This window comes from Acartia tonsa, chromosome 13 (assembly GCF_053477335.1).
Source record: "Acartia tonsa isolate MP-2025a chromosome 13, ASM5347733v1, whole genome shotgun sequence".
NCBI lineage: Eukaryota > Metazoa > Arthropoda > Copepoda > Calanoida > Acartiidae > Acartia > Acartia tonsa.
The window spans coordinates 38,996,591-39,014,917 of record NC_137272.1 but is presented as its reverse complement, the minus strand read 5'-3'; the positions used below and the strand labels follow the sequence as shown (position 1 = coordinate 39,014,917).

Sequence of the window (18,327 nt, the reverse complement as noted above, 5' to 3'; positions counted from 1 at the left end):
AAAAGTTAAAATTCAATATGTTTAAAATGGAAGTACGGACACTCTGGTAGCGATTATAGAGTCCCTACGCATTCTAACTCGTACCTATCTAATACAGGAATCACCAAGCAATGTTTGAAATCGATAGGACAATTCTAACATGTTTGAATTAACCAAAAGACTTAACCGATCTAGACGGATGTACAGACGGACCAACCATTAATATAAAAAAAGCTTCACTTTTCAAATCATCTAAAATATTCTTTTAAAGAGAGAAAAATAGAGAATTTGCGTAAACACTTTTTTTCAATTTAAGTCTATTCTGACTAAAATCACATTGCAAAAGGCCACAATTTGTATAAACTATATTCAAATCACTTTTCTAAATCACAATTTTCAAATATTTCACTGGTTTTGTTTCAAAGATACTGAATAACAAATATCAGAATGGGACAAACAAAGTTTTCAGTTTATAAAAGCAAATGTTTTAGTCAGCTAAACATAAGTGAACTTCAGGATTTTTTTTTTTTTTAATTTAGGGAGGTGTGACTTATTTAGCTTGACACCCCACTTGGCTGTTAAGGGGGGTGTATTTCCATGGAAAAGGGGAATTAGACGCTTATATTAACACAGTACCCTTTTATGTACAAATACCATATTGTTTTTCAGTCGAATATGCATTTAAATCTTTGTTTGTTATGTTCTAATATTAAAAACATATGGATATTATTTACAATAAGAACAAAAAAAATAAAATATACTTGGCTTAACAATATTTTTATAAACATATCCATACATTTTGGTTAAATTGTTTTTTTGAAAAATAGTTTTTCACTGTTTTAATCCGTTTTTTTGGTTTTCCAATGTTCAGAACAGTAAAATACATTTTTGGACTATGTGGGTGATTTTTTTCCAATAAAATGTCAAAACTAGTGTGTTTAGTCTGTTTAATTCTCTTTAGCCATAGCCATAGATTTCAGTGCAAATGTATTTTGACATATTTGATTATATATACAAAAGTCAAAACAATATAGGTTTTAATACATTAATAATTAACAACCCTTACATTATTTTGCTTCCAAAGGAATTTGAAGTAATTTTGATGTTAAAAAGTAGGTTTAAACTTGTTTAAGTCAGTACAAAATCTTAAGTTTAATTTTATTGACATAGAAAGTACAAAGAAAGAAAATCCTATAATACACAATTTTAAATCGCATCAATTTTAACAATTACATCATTATTTGCTTGTAAATTTACTTTACACCACTTTTCTGAGTTTTATAATACAAGGAGACGTTTTAGAGCTCTTAATTAACAGACAATCTGTTTCCTGTTGACATGAAGCTGTTCCAGGTCTCTTAGCTCTCTTGTATAGGATAATAAGAACATTGCCTCCAGAAACTTTTCATTGGCTGCCTTTGGCGGTAAGATTGATCTAAAAAGGTTAAATACACGTGTATAAGTCTAGAAGTATCTCGTCAACGGCTGGACTGAGCTCAGTATTGGTCGAAAATAAACCAAAAATATGTCGATAAATACCTAACAGAATTTATTGAAAAATAAAACTGAAAAGTAAAAAAAATCACTAGTAAAAACATCAGCAAAAAAGCTCACACGAAAGTACGGACTAGTGTTTTTTTAGACTTTTAGTTAAAAATAAACTTAAAACAATTTTTATGAAATTCAGTTAGAAACAAAAATACGTTATGACATTAGTATTACTATTAATGATAATAATTAGTTGAAAGAGCAAATTAGAACGAATAAACATAACTGCGCGATACGTAATGATTAACGGACAGACTTACGGACATACCTAAATAACAGTCAAAGGACAAATGTGTGAATGACAAATGACGGAATGGACACCTAACCTATTTCAAATTATCTCGTAGATTTATTAAATGCCTAATATAAATAACCTGTATAGAAATACTAAAATAATTTAATATTTTAGAAACTCCTGCATTTGTACACTCCGACGTTTGTCCTGGAACCTATATAACTAAAGAGTAGCTGTGCTTACTATAAGATGCTTACTTTAGATATCTCTGCAGCAACAACAGATATTTCAGTTGAACCTTCTCAACGCTGTGTCTAAAATTAAAATTAATTATTCTAAAATTGAAATGAAACTGTATTACTTTTGGTTTGGCAAAAAAATAATCTAATCGTTACTTGATATACAAACGTACAAACCCTATAAGCCAATGGAAATTATCTGTAATTTACTAAATCCAGGTAATAGAAACTAAGTTTTAAAACTAAAAAATCCCTTTAGCTATAAAAAGTAGATAAAATTTGTCTAATTAAGTCTTTAAAGTGTACCTGAATAACAGACAGAAAACTAAATGGTAAATTTTCGTGGCAATTAAAACCATACAAATGAAATCATGGAATTGACAATCGGACAAAGTGAGTTAAAGAGCAGATGGTAAATTGAGAGAAGTAGGTAAAACTCAAATAAATATAATAACGAAACCTTTAACAAATTAGGATTTATGAATTTTAAAGCATGAACGACAGACGGACAAAGAAAACAATGAATATACTAGATGCCATATGACATAAGAATCTTAACTTAAATTTTCAGAAGCCTATCTTCAATAGGAGCCTAGAAATCCCCCCTTTAAGGACTGAAGGACTGACGGACAGACAAATTGAATTATTGTGTAGCATCGCTACTTAAAAGGTATATATATATATGTTTAATTTACTTTTACTTTCTGTGCTTTAATAAAACTTAAATTAAAGGATTCATTTTTTTAAACTTAAAAAAACAAATTATGAATGTTTGGATCTAGTGCATTTCACAGAAAAATGTTTCAAGTAACAACTATCTCCAAAAATCTATGAACTTTAAAGGATGCTAGCAACTAAATGGATGACATTGCATATCATGGCCGCACACGGTTTAATTTTGCAGAAAAGGGTCCATAAATAATCTAGAATAGCCAAGATCCAATGATTCACAGGTATAAATTCACTGAAGAAAAACGTGCATAAAATAAGTCTTTCTCGGGCATTCATGAAAGATTATTTGTGGGCTTTCTTTTGTCGGTTAAAATTTTGTGCGAGTTTAATCTATACGTTAGACCGTTAACAACTTTTAGAGTTCAGAGATTTTTGGAGATTACCAGGAACATTTTACCGTTAACTGCACTTTATCTGAATGTATAACCCAAATTTCAAACAATTTTTTAAAAATTCTTATAGGCCTTGAAGTTTATTTGTGGAGATGATATTTAGTTTTTAAAATAAAAAAAAATCATTATAATTCTAAGAAATACAATTATAGTTATTTATCGCATCGTATTATAGACAGTTTTTCGAGAAGTAAAATAAAAAATTATGTTTTTTATTTTATTTTTGCAGAGAATTGTCTACAATGTGTTATAATACATAAATTATACTTCAGTATGGCTCAGAACTTGTTCTAATCCTGCGGATATCAATCGGTTTCGAAGTCATACTGGAAAGTAAATGAGATAACTTTTCAACAAAAAAAGTGTAGTATTTTTACTAGCCTTGTTCAGTGCTATTTGTTTGATCTTAATGGACCAATAATACCTGTCTGCAAGTTCTGAAGTGTCCACGTTGAAGATAAGAATGGTGGTCATCAAGGCAATCAATTTGGGATCCATCTACAAATATCATAAGAAGCGTTGTTAGGATTGTTAATTTTGAAGACTTTTGTAGCACTTCCAAAAAAAATATTTAAAATGTGGCAGTTAGCGAGATCTTAATTTATCTTTTGAAATAAATAGGTATGTTTAGCTTAATATGTTTGAGGTGATTTTGATTCAAAGTTCTTATTGTCCAATAAGATTAGTTATATGCAAAAAGGAAGAGGACAATGCGCTGTTTATAACACTAGTCCTAAATATTTTTTCAACGTTTTGTTATTCGTTGGCTTGACAAATTTGGGGACTTATAATGAATTTTGATTGAGATATTTTTTTGTATCATCATCGGGGGTGTCTTATCCCTTTAGATCCCTGAGTTATGAGAGTAGCTACTCTTCTAGTGGCAATAGGCGCGCGTCTCACCTTATTATTGACGACAGGCCAGCAGGTTATTTTGACCGTCAGCTCCCTGTGTCTCTCCTCTGCCTTGAGGTCACCACCGGACCAGTTAGGACGGTACAAGTGACGGTACTTTGGTAACTAAAATAAAATTTTTATATCCGTTAATAAATAAAATAAGGATAGATAATAAATATAAAATATTGAACAAAATATGAAATTTTTTCTTGACATTTACTGATAAAATTTCTGCTGTAAAATTAAAAATCAAGGGCAAATCTGAAATATCTACAAAGGTGTTGCTTTTGTACAATGCAGCTTATCTTTATCCGGCTGTTAGTACATCTTATTATGTGTAAATTTGAGTTTTATAGATAGAAAATGGGTCATTATTTGCGTATTTTCCGTAAAGTTGTGTTAGCGTTTAGTCAAATGCGCTTATTAAGTCAAACTGTTCCTAATTTTGACCAAATGCATATACAGGGTGGGGCAAATAAGACCGGACAAATTCTAACTTCTAAACAAATGAATATAAAATCGTCAATTTTAAAGATTTTATTGAATTTTAAAAACTGGCATGCAAAATAGGTATATAACTATTAGATTATTCAATAAAATCGCCGCCAGCCGCAATCACCGCCTTCACCCGCCCCCTGAACCGCCCGCAGGCCCTGGTCAACATGTCCCTGTCCAAGCTGGCGAATTTCTCCTTGATGGTGGCAATGAGGGAGGTCTTTGTTGTATAGGCACGTCTATTGGTGCATGCTTCAAAGTAGCCCCAGGCCCAAAAGTCCATTGAATTAAGATTGGGCTGCTGGGAGGCCCCATTTCCTTAGGAACGTCAGTAACCGCAGGATCCCTATTCACCCAACTTTAACGCTACCCTTTGACACGGAGGCTCTTATTTGGACCACAGTTGAGCTGGAACGACGAAATGGCATGAAGATTTAGCTAGGGTTGTCAGCGCAATCCATAGTCTAAAATGAGTTTTTAAGTTCCATATGGGTCTCTAACGTCGAGAACCGAGAAATTTTCACGATTTCACACAATTTTTGACATCTTAAAATCTGCCATGTTTCACTTTGCCGGAGTACTACAGCCAAGCCACTTTAGATAGAGAGCTCTAGTCTTTTCTAGTGTCTTATTTATGTATCTAACAGTATCCCCAGCAAGTTGCATAACTATACCTCATCTACAGATGGGCTGAGATCCGATTTAGTGGGCCCTAGTCGAGGATCCAGATTATTCCACCGGCGCATTTCGAATCTGCCTTGTTGAACATAAGCGCGGCCAGCTCGGAGTACGAGCCCATCTTCGTTCAAAGATTTTTTTTTGCTAAAAGGTAATTACCTAAGCTTTTTATAGTGGGGTCAAACGTCCTGATTGGTCAAGTAGTTTTGGCGCTATGGCCGTTTAAAGTTTGTCCGGTCTTATTTGCCCCACCCTGTATATGAAATGGTCAAAATTACGAACAGTTTGAGTTAAAAGCACATTTGACTAAACGCTAACACACAACTTTACCGAAAATAAGCGAAATAATTGACCCTCTTTGAGTTTTATAGATATTAATTAGTGTTTCCCAAGCTTTTGTTATTTTTGACCTATGTAAAGATCTAGAGATTTGTAATTTCAGGGGTGAATATTTTGCACAAAATTAATTTTTTCCCGGCTGCAAAATATATAATGATTTTCCCCAAGAAAAGAAAATGTTTTCAGTAGGTACCATTTTCATTCATCGTTCATTTTTAATAGGTATATAATGTATGTTAAACCAAGAACGTATTTTCAAGCTGCATTCGCTGTTAATCCCAATAACTTTTCTCATTCTTATGAAGGGCCACTCTATAAAAAGGAGGAGACGGGCCACCTAGCGCAACTGAGGAGCTGAAAAGTACTACATGTAATTGTATGTAAGATATACATGCTATTTGTTCTAATACGTACCTTATATCCTTTCCGTTAGAATACATTGACTGTGGTGGACTGACGTTAACGCTCTAATTATTGAACAGTAGCTGCTAAAAGCTGCAAAACTTACCTTGGGGCAAGCTTCTCTGATATTAAGCTTAGCAAGCTTTTCATCCAGTCCCAAACTGTTCATCAATGATTTGTCCATCGACATGGACCTCACCTTGTAAATTATCATGTATTAGAATTTAAGTCTGTTATTAAAAGGGTAGTTTCACGAAATGCATTTGAACTTAATTTAGTGAACCGCATATTTTATCCTGGTTAATCGGTTAAACTACATTTATATGGCATTTATTTGAAAGAATTACAATTTTCTACCACGTAGTTTTAAAATATCAAGACTTGAAAATCGTCTTCTTAAATTACATACATTACAAAAAGACAATTTTCAAGTCTTGATATTTTAAAAACTACGTGGTAGAAAATTGAATTCATTTCAAATAAATGCTATATAAATGTAGTTTAACCCATTAACTAGGAAAAATATGCGGTTCACTAAATTTAGTTCAAATGGATTTCGTGAAACTACCCCTTTTTCATTAAGTTTAAATTTTCCTCTAACCGACCTTTGAACCACAGAAATTGCCACATTCTTATTTTAACTTTTAAAAACGTTTTTCAATTATCTGCAATTTTTTTTCAATCAAAAAGTTTATTTCTGGTCCAATTTCAGTTGGAGGGAAATTTTCCACAAATTATTACAATGTTAAAAATAAGTAAAAATGAATGTAATATTTACATTCCCAAACCAGATTGATACTAATCTTAAAATGGTTAGTCTATGTAAATGTTAAGGCGAAAGTACAATAGAATGTTTCTGTAATTTTATAGGTTATATACAATAAGTAAGCTGCCTTAAAATTTAAGGAACCTTCCATTTTATTTAGTAAGTTTATGCAAGGATTTTGTAGCCATTATATAGTCCAAAATTGAACATTCATCTGTGACTTGCTCATAAAAAGGCTGCTGAGCCCCTAATAAAAAAATCTTATTAAAAGAAACTGTTGAAATAGAATAAATATAATAATTAAATCAAGACAGTGACAAAGCCCTTACATGTTTCTTCATGGGACAAGAGGGTGCCTTCTCCAAACATTTTATAAAGCCACTGTCCGTGATCTCGGGTTCGGTTCCCTCCACCTCCAGCTCTGGGTCAGGCTCCTGAAAACAAGCCTTGTACTTTATGACCCGGGATTAGTTTTCAATAGGGTTGGGTCGCATATCCAGGTGGATACTGGATATTGAAACTATACGGATACCGGATATTCGGCTGATTTCTAATATCGGATATGCGATTATTTGCAGGAAATCCGACGTTGGCAAGATATCCCGATGGATACCGGATATCCGACATTAGAAATCAGCCAAATATCCGGGAAAAAAGTATCCGGCCCAACCCTAGTTTTAAACATTAGTTAAATTCAGGAAGGTAAGAGACAATGGCAGATAAAGTAATCTTTCTCACACTAACAAAAGATTTAATCTTTACAAAATAAGAATTATGGGTAAGATTACTTTGTCCTCCAATGCTCTATCCCTATATCCCTGATTTGTTTGTAATATATGCAGGGGCTGCTATTCAGACAATTAATTTCATTTGAAATTGCCGCAAATTAAATATTTTATTGGAGTATACATAGTTGGAGTAAATCTTGCTTTTTGCCGTAACTGAAGGGGAAGTGAGTAGGAAGGGGAGAAAAAAGTGAAGGGGGTTGAGGGGAAATTATCACTTAGAGTTGTCAGAATCACATTCCCTTTTCCCTGAATATATTTGGGATCTTTATTGTTAAACCCTACCCATACATAGTACATTATAAAGTTTTAAAAAGGACAACAAACCATAATTTGCCCAAATAATTTACAATTATACAATAAAACAAACAAATACTTTATGCTCCTTGAAGGCAGTTGAAATCTTTGATGAAAATAAATTACACTGATACCCAAAAATTTAACCATGTTATCTTATTCGTTGATTCAAAATTTTGGGTACTTTTAATGAATTTTGATTAGTTAATTTAAAACAAGAAGTGTCTAAACTTTTCAACAAATAATTTTAATCTACAGAGGAGTGGTTTTATGTATGATCATTGGGGATATACATTAATTTATCAGCCATTGTCTTATACCTGCAAATTATTTGTGTGCTCATGCAGGGATCTGCAGGGATAAGACAATGGCCGAAAATTGATGTATATCCCTAATGATGATACACAAAATTACCCATTCTGTAAATTAAAATTAGTGGTTGAAACCTTTGAACACTCAACTTAATTAACCAACCAATCAAAATCCACCGAAGTCTCAAAAGTTTTTAAGCCAACGAATAAGAAAACTTTAGGAGACTAGTGTAATAAAAAGCCCATTGTCCCCTTTCTCTAAATATTTTGGCACAAAACGTGAAGAAAATGGCCTCCACCCTTTTTCGTTAAAAAAATTGCCAAAGACTGACCTGTTTACATTCTATTTTAATGCCAGTTTCTTCTTCTGTGTCGATCATTAGTTGGGCTTTGAATATCCTAAATTAAAGTTTATTTAGGGTTAACTTTGTCTGTCTGTCTGTACCTAAAGATCTTGCCACCCAGTGATGTGGAAATGTGATTTTCTCGGCTGCTATTTCAGATAAAAATTTGGTGAAGCATCCAGTATTTAATTTATTTGGTCCGTAGGTCATGCTCCAAAGGACAAAATCTTTTTTATTGTGATTATACCTTATAATCTTTTTTTCTTAATCTTTTTCTTATGACAACAAACATTTTCTCCATAACTCCCTTTGACTGTCATCTATGATTTTATTGTGCTTCTCTACTTCCAGATGTTTTCATCCTTGTTTTTTTTTTACAATTTTCAAATAGACAAACCTCATAGTCTGGTTCTGCATAAGGACATTTCTATCCACGTATGTTAAAGAGCCCATCTCACTAAAATATAAAAGGAAAGTAATAAAACTTGTCTTTTTGTTTGAATATTTGTTAGTGTGTATAGGTTTCATTATCTTTCATTTTGTTTAAAGAGTTGTCAATCGGTAGTTTGTCTACCAAGGGGGGGGGGGATAATGCAACCATCTCGTAATCAATGAGTAAATGGCTCTTAGAATTCGAATTTCGATCTGAAATTTTGCATGAATAATCCTTGGTAGGTCTATTTTCCCTAAATCGAACAAAAAGTTGGAAAAGTAACGGCTGGCGGCTCAGCCGTTTAACCATTTTTTGCCTATTTTCAGGGCAAATTCATCATTAATTACATATGAATCAACTTTTTAAACCATATTTTTGGTTTAATACATGTTAAATATTAGCAATAACCATTTTTAAAATTTCTAGTTCCAACAGCTACCGGCTAGAACCGTTTGATAACGTTTTGGAGCGGCAAAGAGTATTATGTGGAAATAGGTTTCGTGACTAATTTGCCCGAAAGATATCCAAAAAAATGGCTAAACTGCTTTGCCGCCAGCCACTAGCCGTTACTTTTCCAACTTTTTGTTCGATTTAGGGAAAAAAGACCTACCAATGCAAGGATTACTCATGCAAAATTTCAGATCGAAATTCGAATTTTAAGTGCTATTTACTCATTGATTACGAGATGGTTGCATTACCCCCCCCCCCCCCTTAGTTCTTCAATTGATTTTCTGTTTGTCTTTATATCTATCTGTGCCAAAAATGAGGTAAATCATTGTAAGTCTTTCTGTCTATCTATCTATATGTCTGTCTATATGTACTTAAACTAAGATTCAGGGTTAGATTTGTTTGTCTATTTGTTTGTCATTCTTTATGTCTGTATGTCTTTCTGTCTATCTGTCTATCTGTCTGTTAGTCTGCCTATCTAACAATCAGTCTGTATGTTATTATTCATTGTCCATTTGTTAAACTAACTTTTTATCTGTCTGTATGTATCGGAACTGAGATATAACAGAGACTGTGAATCTGTAAGTCAGTGTGGATGTCTTTCTGTCTATCTGTCTGTTAGTCTTACTATCTAAAAAACTGTCAGTATATCAATCTGCCTAACTAACTGTCTATCTGTCTGTATATACCGGAACTGAGGTGTAAGGTTGTTGGTAGAATTTATTTGTCTATCTATCTGTCAGTCAATAAATGTGTAAGTCCACCTCTCTGTCTGTCTGTACCTGAACTGAGGTAAAACAGTGTTGGTAAGGATGAGATTCATAGTCTTCATTAAGCACTGTTCACAAAAATGCATTAGAATATATTATTTTATCTGTAAGTATCTTTCTACTTGTCTGTCTATATATCTGTCTGTCTGTCTGTATGTCCCTCTGTACCTGAAATGAGGTATAACAGTGTTGGAAAGGATGTGATTCAAAATCTTCACTAAGCACTGACCAAAAAATTGCATTAGTTTTCATAAGGCACCTATATCAGTATTACTACACCCACAAAAACAATATCTTAAAAACCCAATTTCGAGCAAAGCCAATATATAAAAGAGTTGGTTATCCAACTCAGTAAATAAGGGGGGGGGGGGGGTTAATGCAACCATCTCGTAATCAGTGAGCAAATGGCACTTAGAATTTGAATTTTGATCTGGAATTTTGCATGAGTAATCCTTGGTAGGTCTATTTTCCCTAAATTGAACAAAAAGTTGGAAAAGTAACGGCTAACGGCTGGCGGCTCAGCAGTTTAGCCATTTTTAAAACTATTTTCAAGGGAAATCATCACGAAACCTATCTCCACATAATAATCTATGCTGCTCCAAAACGTTTTCAAACGGTTCTAGCCGCTAGTTGCTGGTACTAGAAATCTAAAAATGTTTTTTTTTGTATCATTTCACATGATTTAAAACAAAAATATGTTTCAAAAAGTTGATTTCTTCATAACTTATGGTAGATTTGCCTTAAAAATAGCCAAAAAACGGCTAAACGGCTGAGCCGTTAGCCGTTACTTATGGCAGATTTGCCTTAAAAATAGCCAAAAAACGGCTAAACGGCTGAGCCGTTAGCTGTTACTTTTTAAACTTTTTGTTCGATTTAGGGAAAATAGACCTACAAAGGATTACTCATGCAAAATTTCAGATCGAAATTCGAATTGTAAGTGCCATTTGCTCACTGATTACGAGATGGTTGCATTAAACCCCCCCCCCTTCTGTTACTTTTAAAGAAGGATAACTAAGGCAGTTAGACATCCTGATACTTTTATATAAAGATAGCTAAATTAAAAGGTTATGGTAGCTAATTTTAAAAATGCTAATGTGCCTGAAATTCTTGGTATTCCATGACCCCGAGGTCATACGCGTTCTCAATCAAACTTTTCACCGCTCTCTGAAAAGTTTACACAAATGAATAATTCCTTCAACATTGACATTTTTTTCTTTGGAGGGAGTTAAGGTGGGGGGGGGGGGGCAGAGTGAATCTATCGTTTTTTTTATATTTACTAGAAATCTAAAGGAACAATAAACTTGATGGTAAAGGGATAGTTGCCTGAAGTGCATTTTAACAAAAATATTTTAAGCAAAAGGGATAGTTCTACGAAGTGTATTTAAAGAGTTAAGGTACTTAGAGTAGTGAACTTTTATATGTCTTAGTAGAATATATTAGGCATTGGATAGATATGATTATATGTTAAAGAATTTTTAACATTGACCAGACCAAACTTTTTTTATTTATTTTAAAAAGTTTAAGTGATTTGCCACATAAATTACATGAGAATGGTCTATTTTTTCCAAATATGCATAGCCAAAACACCAATATCAGAGAATCTTTTCCCACATATTTCACAAGAGTTATAAAAAAATTGAACAGGGGTTCTACTTGGGACAAGTTACTTAAAAAACATAAAAAATAACGTCAGGTTCATATATATAAATAAAAAGACCATTCTCATGTAATTTATGTTGCAAATCACTAACTTTTTGAAATACTGTCAAATAAAAAAAGTTCGGTCAGGTCAATGTTAAAATTCTTTATCGCAATCATATCTATCCAATGCCTAATATATTCTACTAAGACATATAATAAGATCACTACTCTAAGTACTATACTAAATATTTTATTGGTCATTCTTTGTTGTCATGTGTATTTTGTTGTATAAAAAGTTTGAAGTTCTATTAACTAGTAAATGCTATCTAAAGTTGTATTTATGACAAAAAAGTTTTTGACAAATATAACATGCAACGAAGTTGAAAATAAAAATGAAAAACTCTTTTTTAAGGAAAATCCCTGGTCAAATCTTTTAATTTTAATCAATAACTTTATATTATGCACTACTACGTTAATTAAAATAGGAAAAACTTAGAGTTCACTATTTTTTTTTAAATGCACTTCGTGAAACTATCCCTTTATAAATATACCATCAAACATGTTTAATAATGTATTACAATAAATAACAAGCAATGAGGCATCACTGAATTAGTCGTCATGCTGTTTTTGTGAAAATAAGCTACCTATAGAAATTACATATATCAAAAAAGACGATTTAAAAGTCTTGATATTTTAAAAACTACATGGTAGAAAATTGAAATTCTTTCAAATATATGCCATTGCCATACAAATGTAGTTTATACCATTAACCAGGAAAAAACATGCCGTTCACTGATTTAAGTTAAAATGCATTTTGTGCAACTACCCCATATAAAATAAGATTAGTTACCATAACAACTGATACCTTATAACAGAGATGTGGAGCCGTTTGATTTTGTTGCGGCTCCGGCTCCGCGGAGCCGCCTCTAAAAATAACGGCCCCGACACCAGCTCCAGCTCCTGCCTAAAATCAAGAAAAAACTAAAAAAAATTCCAAGTCTATTTTGGACTTTTGAAGGTTTTAAACTTAAAAGGGTTTCCAAATTATAAAATTTAAACAATAAGTTTTATCAAGGTATAAAAAACTTTTCTTTCCAGATATTTTTCTAGCTGCCGCCGGAGCCGCTCTGAAAATAACGGCTAAGGCTCCGGCAAAATATGGCGGCTCCGGGCTCCGGATCCCCACTATATTGATTAGGCTTAGTTGTAAAACTGTAAGAAAGATTTCAGTATGTCAGTGGTACAAGACAAACGCTTAAAATTCTAGGGGGAAAATAGTTTTAGACTACCAATAACAGCTAGGTCTCATAAACGAAGGTGGATTCATGTATGACATCTGTTGTCCGCGGCATAAGAAACAATAGCTAGATAAGCAAGATCTTGGATAGAAATCCAATGATGAATTATCAAAGCTCATACTATAAATAGTGGTGCAAGAATTTTCCAATCCCTCAAACGCAAAAAAAAATACATGGACGTCTTAGCTAAACAACCACTAAGTTTGTCAAAAAAAAGATTGGGGATAGTCCCTTTCGTGGCAACGCTCCTTAAGGGACGTTTCTTCGTTTTTTTGCAGTAACTTTTCTCCTATTTCTAGCCCCTGCGGGGGACTCTAACCCTGTGGGGCAATCACCTAACCCAATATAACCTAACCTAACCTTTTAAAAGCCATTTTAAAAATTCGACGAATCGCCCCTTAAGGGGCGTTGCCACGAAAGGGACTATTCCAAAAGATTGATATCAAAAAGAATTTGTTTAATTACCTTGCTCATAGTGATGATGTTATGCACAAACGTATCCTTGCAAATCTAAAAATAATTGACCTTTAATCAAAAGTTGGATTAAAAATTGAAGGATGATTACATCCATTAGAGGTAAAGAATTTTATAAAATATGTATTTTAAACATTTTTTTTATACCACTACATACTTTATAAGCCTAGGTTTCGTGATTTTTGTAGAATTGTTGGGTAGAATAGCTACCCCTGTTATAGAGTAGCTTCGATAGGTATATACTTAATTATTAAGTATTATCAATCTTGGTGGCTAAGCTGCAATAGCAATATGTTCTGTACCTCGTATTTTCTAAGAATATCGTCGAGAACTTTGAATTCTTCCATTGTGAAGGTCATCGTAGGTTGTGCAATCATACTAGAAACATAATAGTTATTTCTTTCATCGTATTATAAAACGCTTTCCGCGGATATAGAATGTACAATTATAAGATTAAAACCAGTTTTTTAGCCCCGAGGTGCCAAAGGCACGGGCTAAAAAAACTGGTTTTAATCTTGTGATTGTACATTTTTATATTCGCAGAAAGCGGTTTTTAATACGATGCTAGACATAGTTTTTTCGTATGGATGAGAACCGGTTCCTATCCACCGGATTCGAATGAATACGAGAAATACAATTAAATGAAGGGTCAGGTACTTAATTTTGTTCTAGACAGACAGAAATAGCTTTTCTATGATTAGGTTCTTTACGTACGTCTGCCCTTACATATTGGTTAAATCTTTTCGTTGATTTAGGAATGTTAGACGGGTCATATCGCTTGCAAACTTAATTTTATGATGATTTCTGCAACAATTAGGTACAATTTTCTAATTATTTAAACACAAGAGGACTACCCACGAACGAGAGCAAGTGATTCTAAGCACATTCCAGCAGTGATTCTAACTGGTTTCTTTGGTGAATATACTAGGGTTCTGTAAAATATCACTATATCGATTTTAAAAATCAAGTTTCACCATGGTTTTATATAAAAAATACTTTGAAATGTTAAGCATTATTTGACGAAATATCGTTAAATGTTTTGTTGCTCTCAATTACGAAAGTAAACTAATAAAACTATTTATAATCTTACAAGTTTCCATCCCTTTCTTCTAAATTAACATTTTTAAAAAATAGTTTACTTTTGTGTCACATCAGTTTGAACTCAACAAAACATTTGATGATATATAGTCAAAAAATATTTCACAGAAACCTAGTATATTCACCATAAAATATTTAGAATCACTGCTGTATGGTGCTTAGAATCACTTGCTCTTGTTCGTGGATAGTCTCCTTTAGTCTGGAATATATAATAGAGGGATAAACCAACCGATTAAATTTCAATAAAAGTCCCAAATATGGTGAGCAAATAAGAATAAGAAAACATTATTTTAAAAAAAACAGCCCAATGTCCCCTCCGTCCCTGTATTAAGTAAGGTTGGGCCGGATACCGGATATCTGGCCAACGTTCGATACCCGGCCGGATAACCGGATATCCGGCGTCAAAAATCAGCCGGATATCATGTAACCGGATAGTTTTAATATCCGGTATCCGGCCGGATATTGAAAATTACCGGATATCCGGCAGGATAACCGGCCAGACTGGATATCCGGCCCAACCCTAGTATAAAGTGTACTACCTTGTCTTGTTAGAATTAAATCTTTGCACCGCCATACTTTGTGCTTCTTGTTTGCTTGTTCCTGTCTTGTTAAACTTGTTAAATCTAAAAATAAATTATTATATTGTTAAAGTTGTTTTGCGGCAATGACAGGCGCGTGACATCTTACATTTCTAGTAAGAAAAGTCGCAAATTAGCATAAAAAAAAGCTTGTTTAGAAATGAAAATTCTGTAAACCTCTGTTTTGTACATTAACACGTCTTACAAAATACGTATAAAGCTTTATATAAGTAATTGGTAGGTAGATTAATTAAAATCTACATAAAATTCGTAAATTTTCTTTTCTAATTTTTGTAAAAAACTTGTTAGATGTAAATAACTGGATAAAAATTCAACAGGAAGTCTGTCTGTACCGATCAGGTTCTCCTTTACAGGGTATTTCTCATAGGTCCTAGGAAGGTATAATATATTTACCTTCTGTTTCTCTCTTCATCAGAAAGTACCCAGGACACTTTCATACCATTGTTCAAACATTTCTTAAACCTATAATAGTTATATATATCAAAACGTATTATAGAAGACAGCTTTCCGCGGTTAGTAAAATTAAAAATTTTAAGATTATTTCCAGTTATGTTGGCTCTGAGAGGCCGAAGGCCAGGGCCAGCAAAATTGGTATTCATTTTAGGATTTGATTTTATCATTCGTACAAAACTGTCTATAACACTATACAACACATGATTTTTTTCAGTATGGCACAAAGGCCAGTTCTAATCCAGCAAATTGAAATCGGTTTCGGAGCCATACTGGGAATAATATTGATTTTAATAATTAACTATAACTATTTATTTTTATCGATTTCCCTAACTTTCACTCTAGTTTATTAAATACCACATAAATAAAGTGAAAAATCTCCAAACCTTTCACAAATTTTGATTACATTACCTGCAGAATTGGCAGTTCTTTCTTGTCTTGACATTAACTTCACAATGTTCCTCTTTCTTGCAGGCAAACAGCTCATAGTACTGTTAGCAACAATTACATTTATTAACAAGGGATTTCCCTCAAAGTTACTATAGAGCATAGAACCCCCCGCCTTATTTTTAAAATAAAGTGAAAATAAGGTTGAAGCCATACTTTTGTTACACATTACCCAATATAACCTAACTTAATCCGACCTAGAGTAATATTTCAAATATGGGGGTGACTGAGGAAAACCAATTATCTTTTTTTAAGTTTGATTTTCATTGATTTGTATGCACTTAGAGGAATTTAGCACTTGACTTGGGATCTAATTCTAGGCTACCAGAAAAATTGGTAAAGATAAACTATTCTTTCTTTGTAAAAATAAGCTTAGAAAATATCACCAAACAGTTTGTTTAAGTCAAGAGTACACAAAATAACCAACTTAATATTGAATGCAGAACTATAACCTTCTAACTATTTTGAGATCTTATGGGACAAAAAAATCTTCCACTCTTAATTGTTAATTTTTGGTTGTGCTTTTAAAAATTAACAAATTCTGTAAAACGTTTTAATGTTGAATATAATTCCTTAGTTTGAACTGATCTTCTGAAGAATGCTCTGCAGGAGGCACACACTTGTCCTCCATAGTACGAGTGCTTGCCAGCCTAAAAAGTTAAATCCTTGTTTAAAAGTAACAGAAAATCTGTCAGTGTGTACTGAAGGATCTCGCTAACCGCTGAACAGATATGATTCTCCTCTAAAGTGTAGTTTCTCATAGTTCCTAGGAAGGTTTAAAACTATTTTTGGGGAGGGTACAATCACCCTCCCAAGAGAAATCTTCCCTAAAAGATTGATGAACATATAGATAAATATTAAACCTGAGCTAGATATTTTAAGAGAGAATTTAGTTAAGAACTTTCTTGTTTTGAAAAGTATAAAAAAAGTTTTTAAAAAATTAATAGGGTATAGACCCTTTCGTGGCAACGCCCCTTAAGGGGCGTTTCTTTGTATTTTCACAGTAGCTTTTCTCCTATTTCTAGCCCCTGTCTGGCCAATTGCCTAACCCTGCGGGACAATCACCTAACCCAATAAAACCTAACCTAACCTAAAATAACCTATCAAAAGCCATTTTCAAAATACGACGAATCGCCCCTTAAGGGGCGTTGCCACGAAAGGGACTATACCCCATTAATAGAAATACAACTTGTAATATTTTAATGCTTATATAACTCTTTATTTACATTTGTTGGGAAACTAAATATTTTCCCTTGAAATGTGACTTCAACCCCCTCCCCACACTTAATATATAGAAATGAACATATAATGGTAAAGCAAATTATTCCAACGATCAGACGATTTGTTAGGCAAACATGTAACAATATCTTGCCCTCCTTAAATTTTGTAATTTTGTTATTATAATGTTATAAGGAGGAGGGGGGAGAGAGGTTTACAAAGATATTATACAGAATTTTAACCATATTGATTTTAGTGAATTATGAATGGAACAAATTAATATAGTCTATATATTACATACCTTCATTACAAAGTAAAAATTGGATAATTATACACCTTTGAAATACATTACTATAATTTTATATTGGAAAAGAATAAAGATTTTTAAAATGATTGTACAAATAAAATATGAGCTTAGTGTAGATTCTAACCCCTGCGCTTCTAGGAAACCTAAACCTTAATCAAAATAATTAAAGCAATACAAAGAATAAATACTAATATTAAGAATCATAATTTGGATATACATTATACATCTATTACCTACCTTCTTTTTTTTGACAATAATCTTTCCATGTTTAAAAGAATAATCAATTAAATAAACATAGCACTGCACAAACATACATATTTTTAATGAACATAAATGTAACACGCACAGCAGGTTCTACAAAGCTTAATTTCGTTAGCTTTTCTTGCATTTACAATTGGTAGTTATACTCCTTCCCTGGAAGCTTCACTGTAAAAGAGAACCATGTCGGTCTAGCGGTTAAGTTAGCGAGATCTTTCAGTACAGGCACAGACATTTTGTTATTTATTATGTACGGACTACTCTATAATCTAATCTTTAGGTGTTATGAACAATACCATGTTTGGTTTTGTAAGTACAATGAACTATATATATTATACCTACCTATGTATACATTTTTGTATGTCTTTTCTTTAATATTTACTTTTTTTAAGTAAATTACAAAATCAATTTGTATTTTGTACTTTGTTAAAGTTTAAGTAACAGTTTA

The 18,327-nt window shown here is 32.7% G+C and overlaps 1 protein-coding gene across 4 annotated transcripts in view; it reads right to left on the bottom strand.

The window, feature by feature from the left end:
- Nucleotides 1-266: 266 nt before the first annotated feature.
- LOC145304710 (uncharacterized) overlaps nt 267-18,327 on the bottom strand; it is a 38,712-nt gene continuing 20,651 nt past the window's right edge. For 2 of the 4 annotated variants that reach the window (XM_080146654.1, XM_080146657.1), the window contains 16 exons: nt 16,671-16,746; nt 16,061-16,142; nt 15,593-15,661; nt 15,140-15,223; nt 13,805-13,880; nt 13,494-13,538; nt 11,188-11,253; nt 10,102-10,157; nt 8,837-8,896; nt 8,428-8,494; nt 7,032-7,136; nt 6,043-6,135; nt 4,029-4,145; nt 3,550-3,623; nt 2,020-2,076; nt 267-1,414 (listed from right to left, as the gene is read on the bottom strand). In XM_080146654.1, the coding sequence (XP_080002780.1) occupies nt 1,291-1,414; nt 2,020-2,076; nt 3,550-3,623; nt 4,029-4,145; nt 6,043-6,135; nt 7,032-7,136; nt 8,428-8,494; nt 8,837-8,896; nt 10,102-10,157; nt 11,188-11,253; nt 13,494-13,538; nt 13,805-13,880; nt 15,140-15,223; nt 15,593-15,661; nt 16,061-16,142; nt 16,671-16,746 (1,251 nt within the window). In that variant the 3' untranslated portion in view covers nt 267-1,290. Of the gene's footprint in view, nt 1,415-2,019; nt 2,077-3,549; nt 3,624-4,028; nt 4,146-6,042; nt 6,136-7,031; nt 7,137-8,427; nt 8,495-8,836; nt 8,897-10,101; nt 10,158-10,257; nt 10,314-11,187; nt 11,254-13,493; nt 13,539-13,804; nt 13,881-15,139; nt 15,224-15,592; nt 15,662-16,060; nt 16,143-16,670; nt 16,747-18,327 lie in introns of all 4 variants that reach the window. The other 2 variants (XM_080146655.1, XM_080146658.1) reach the window with 2 other exon arrangements.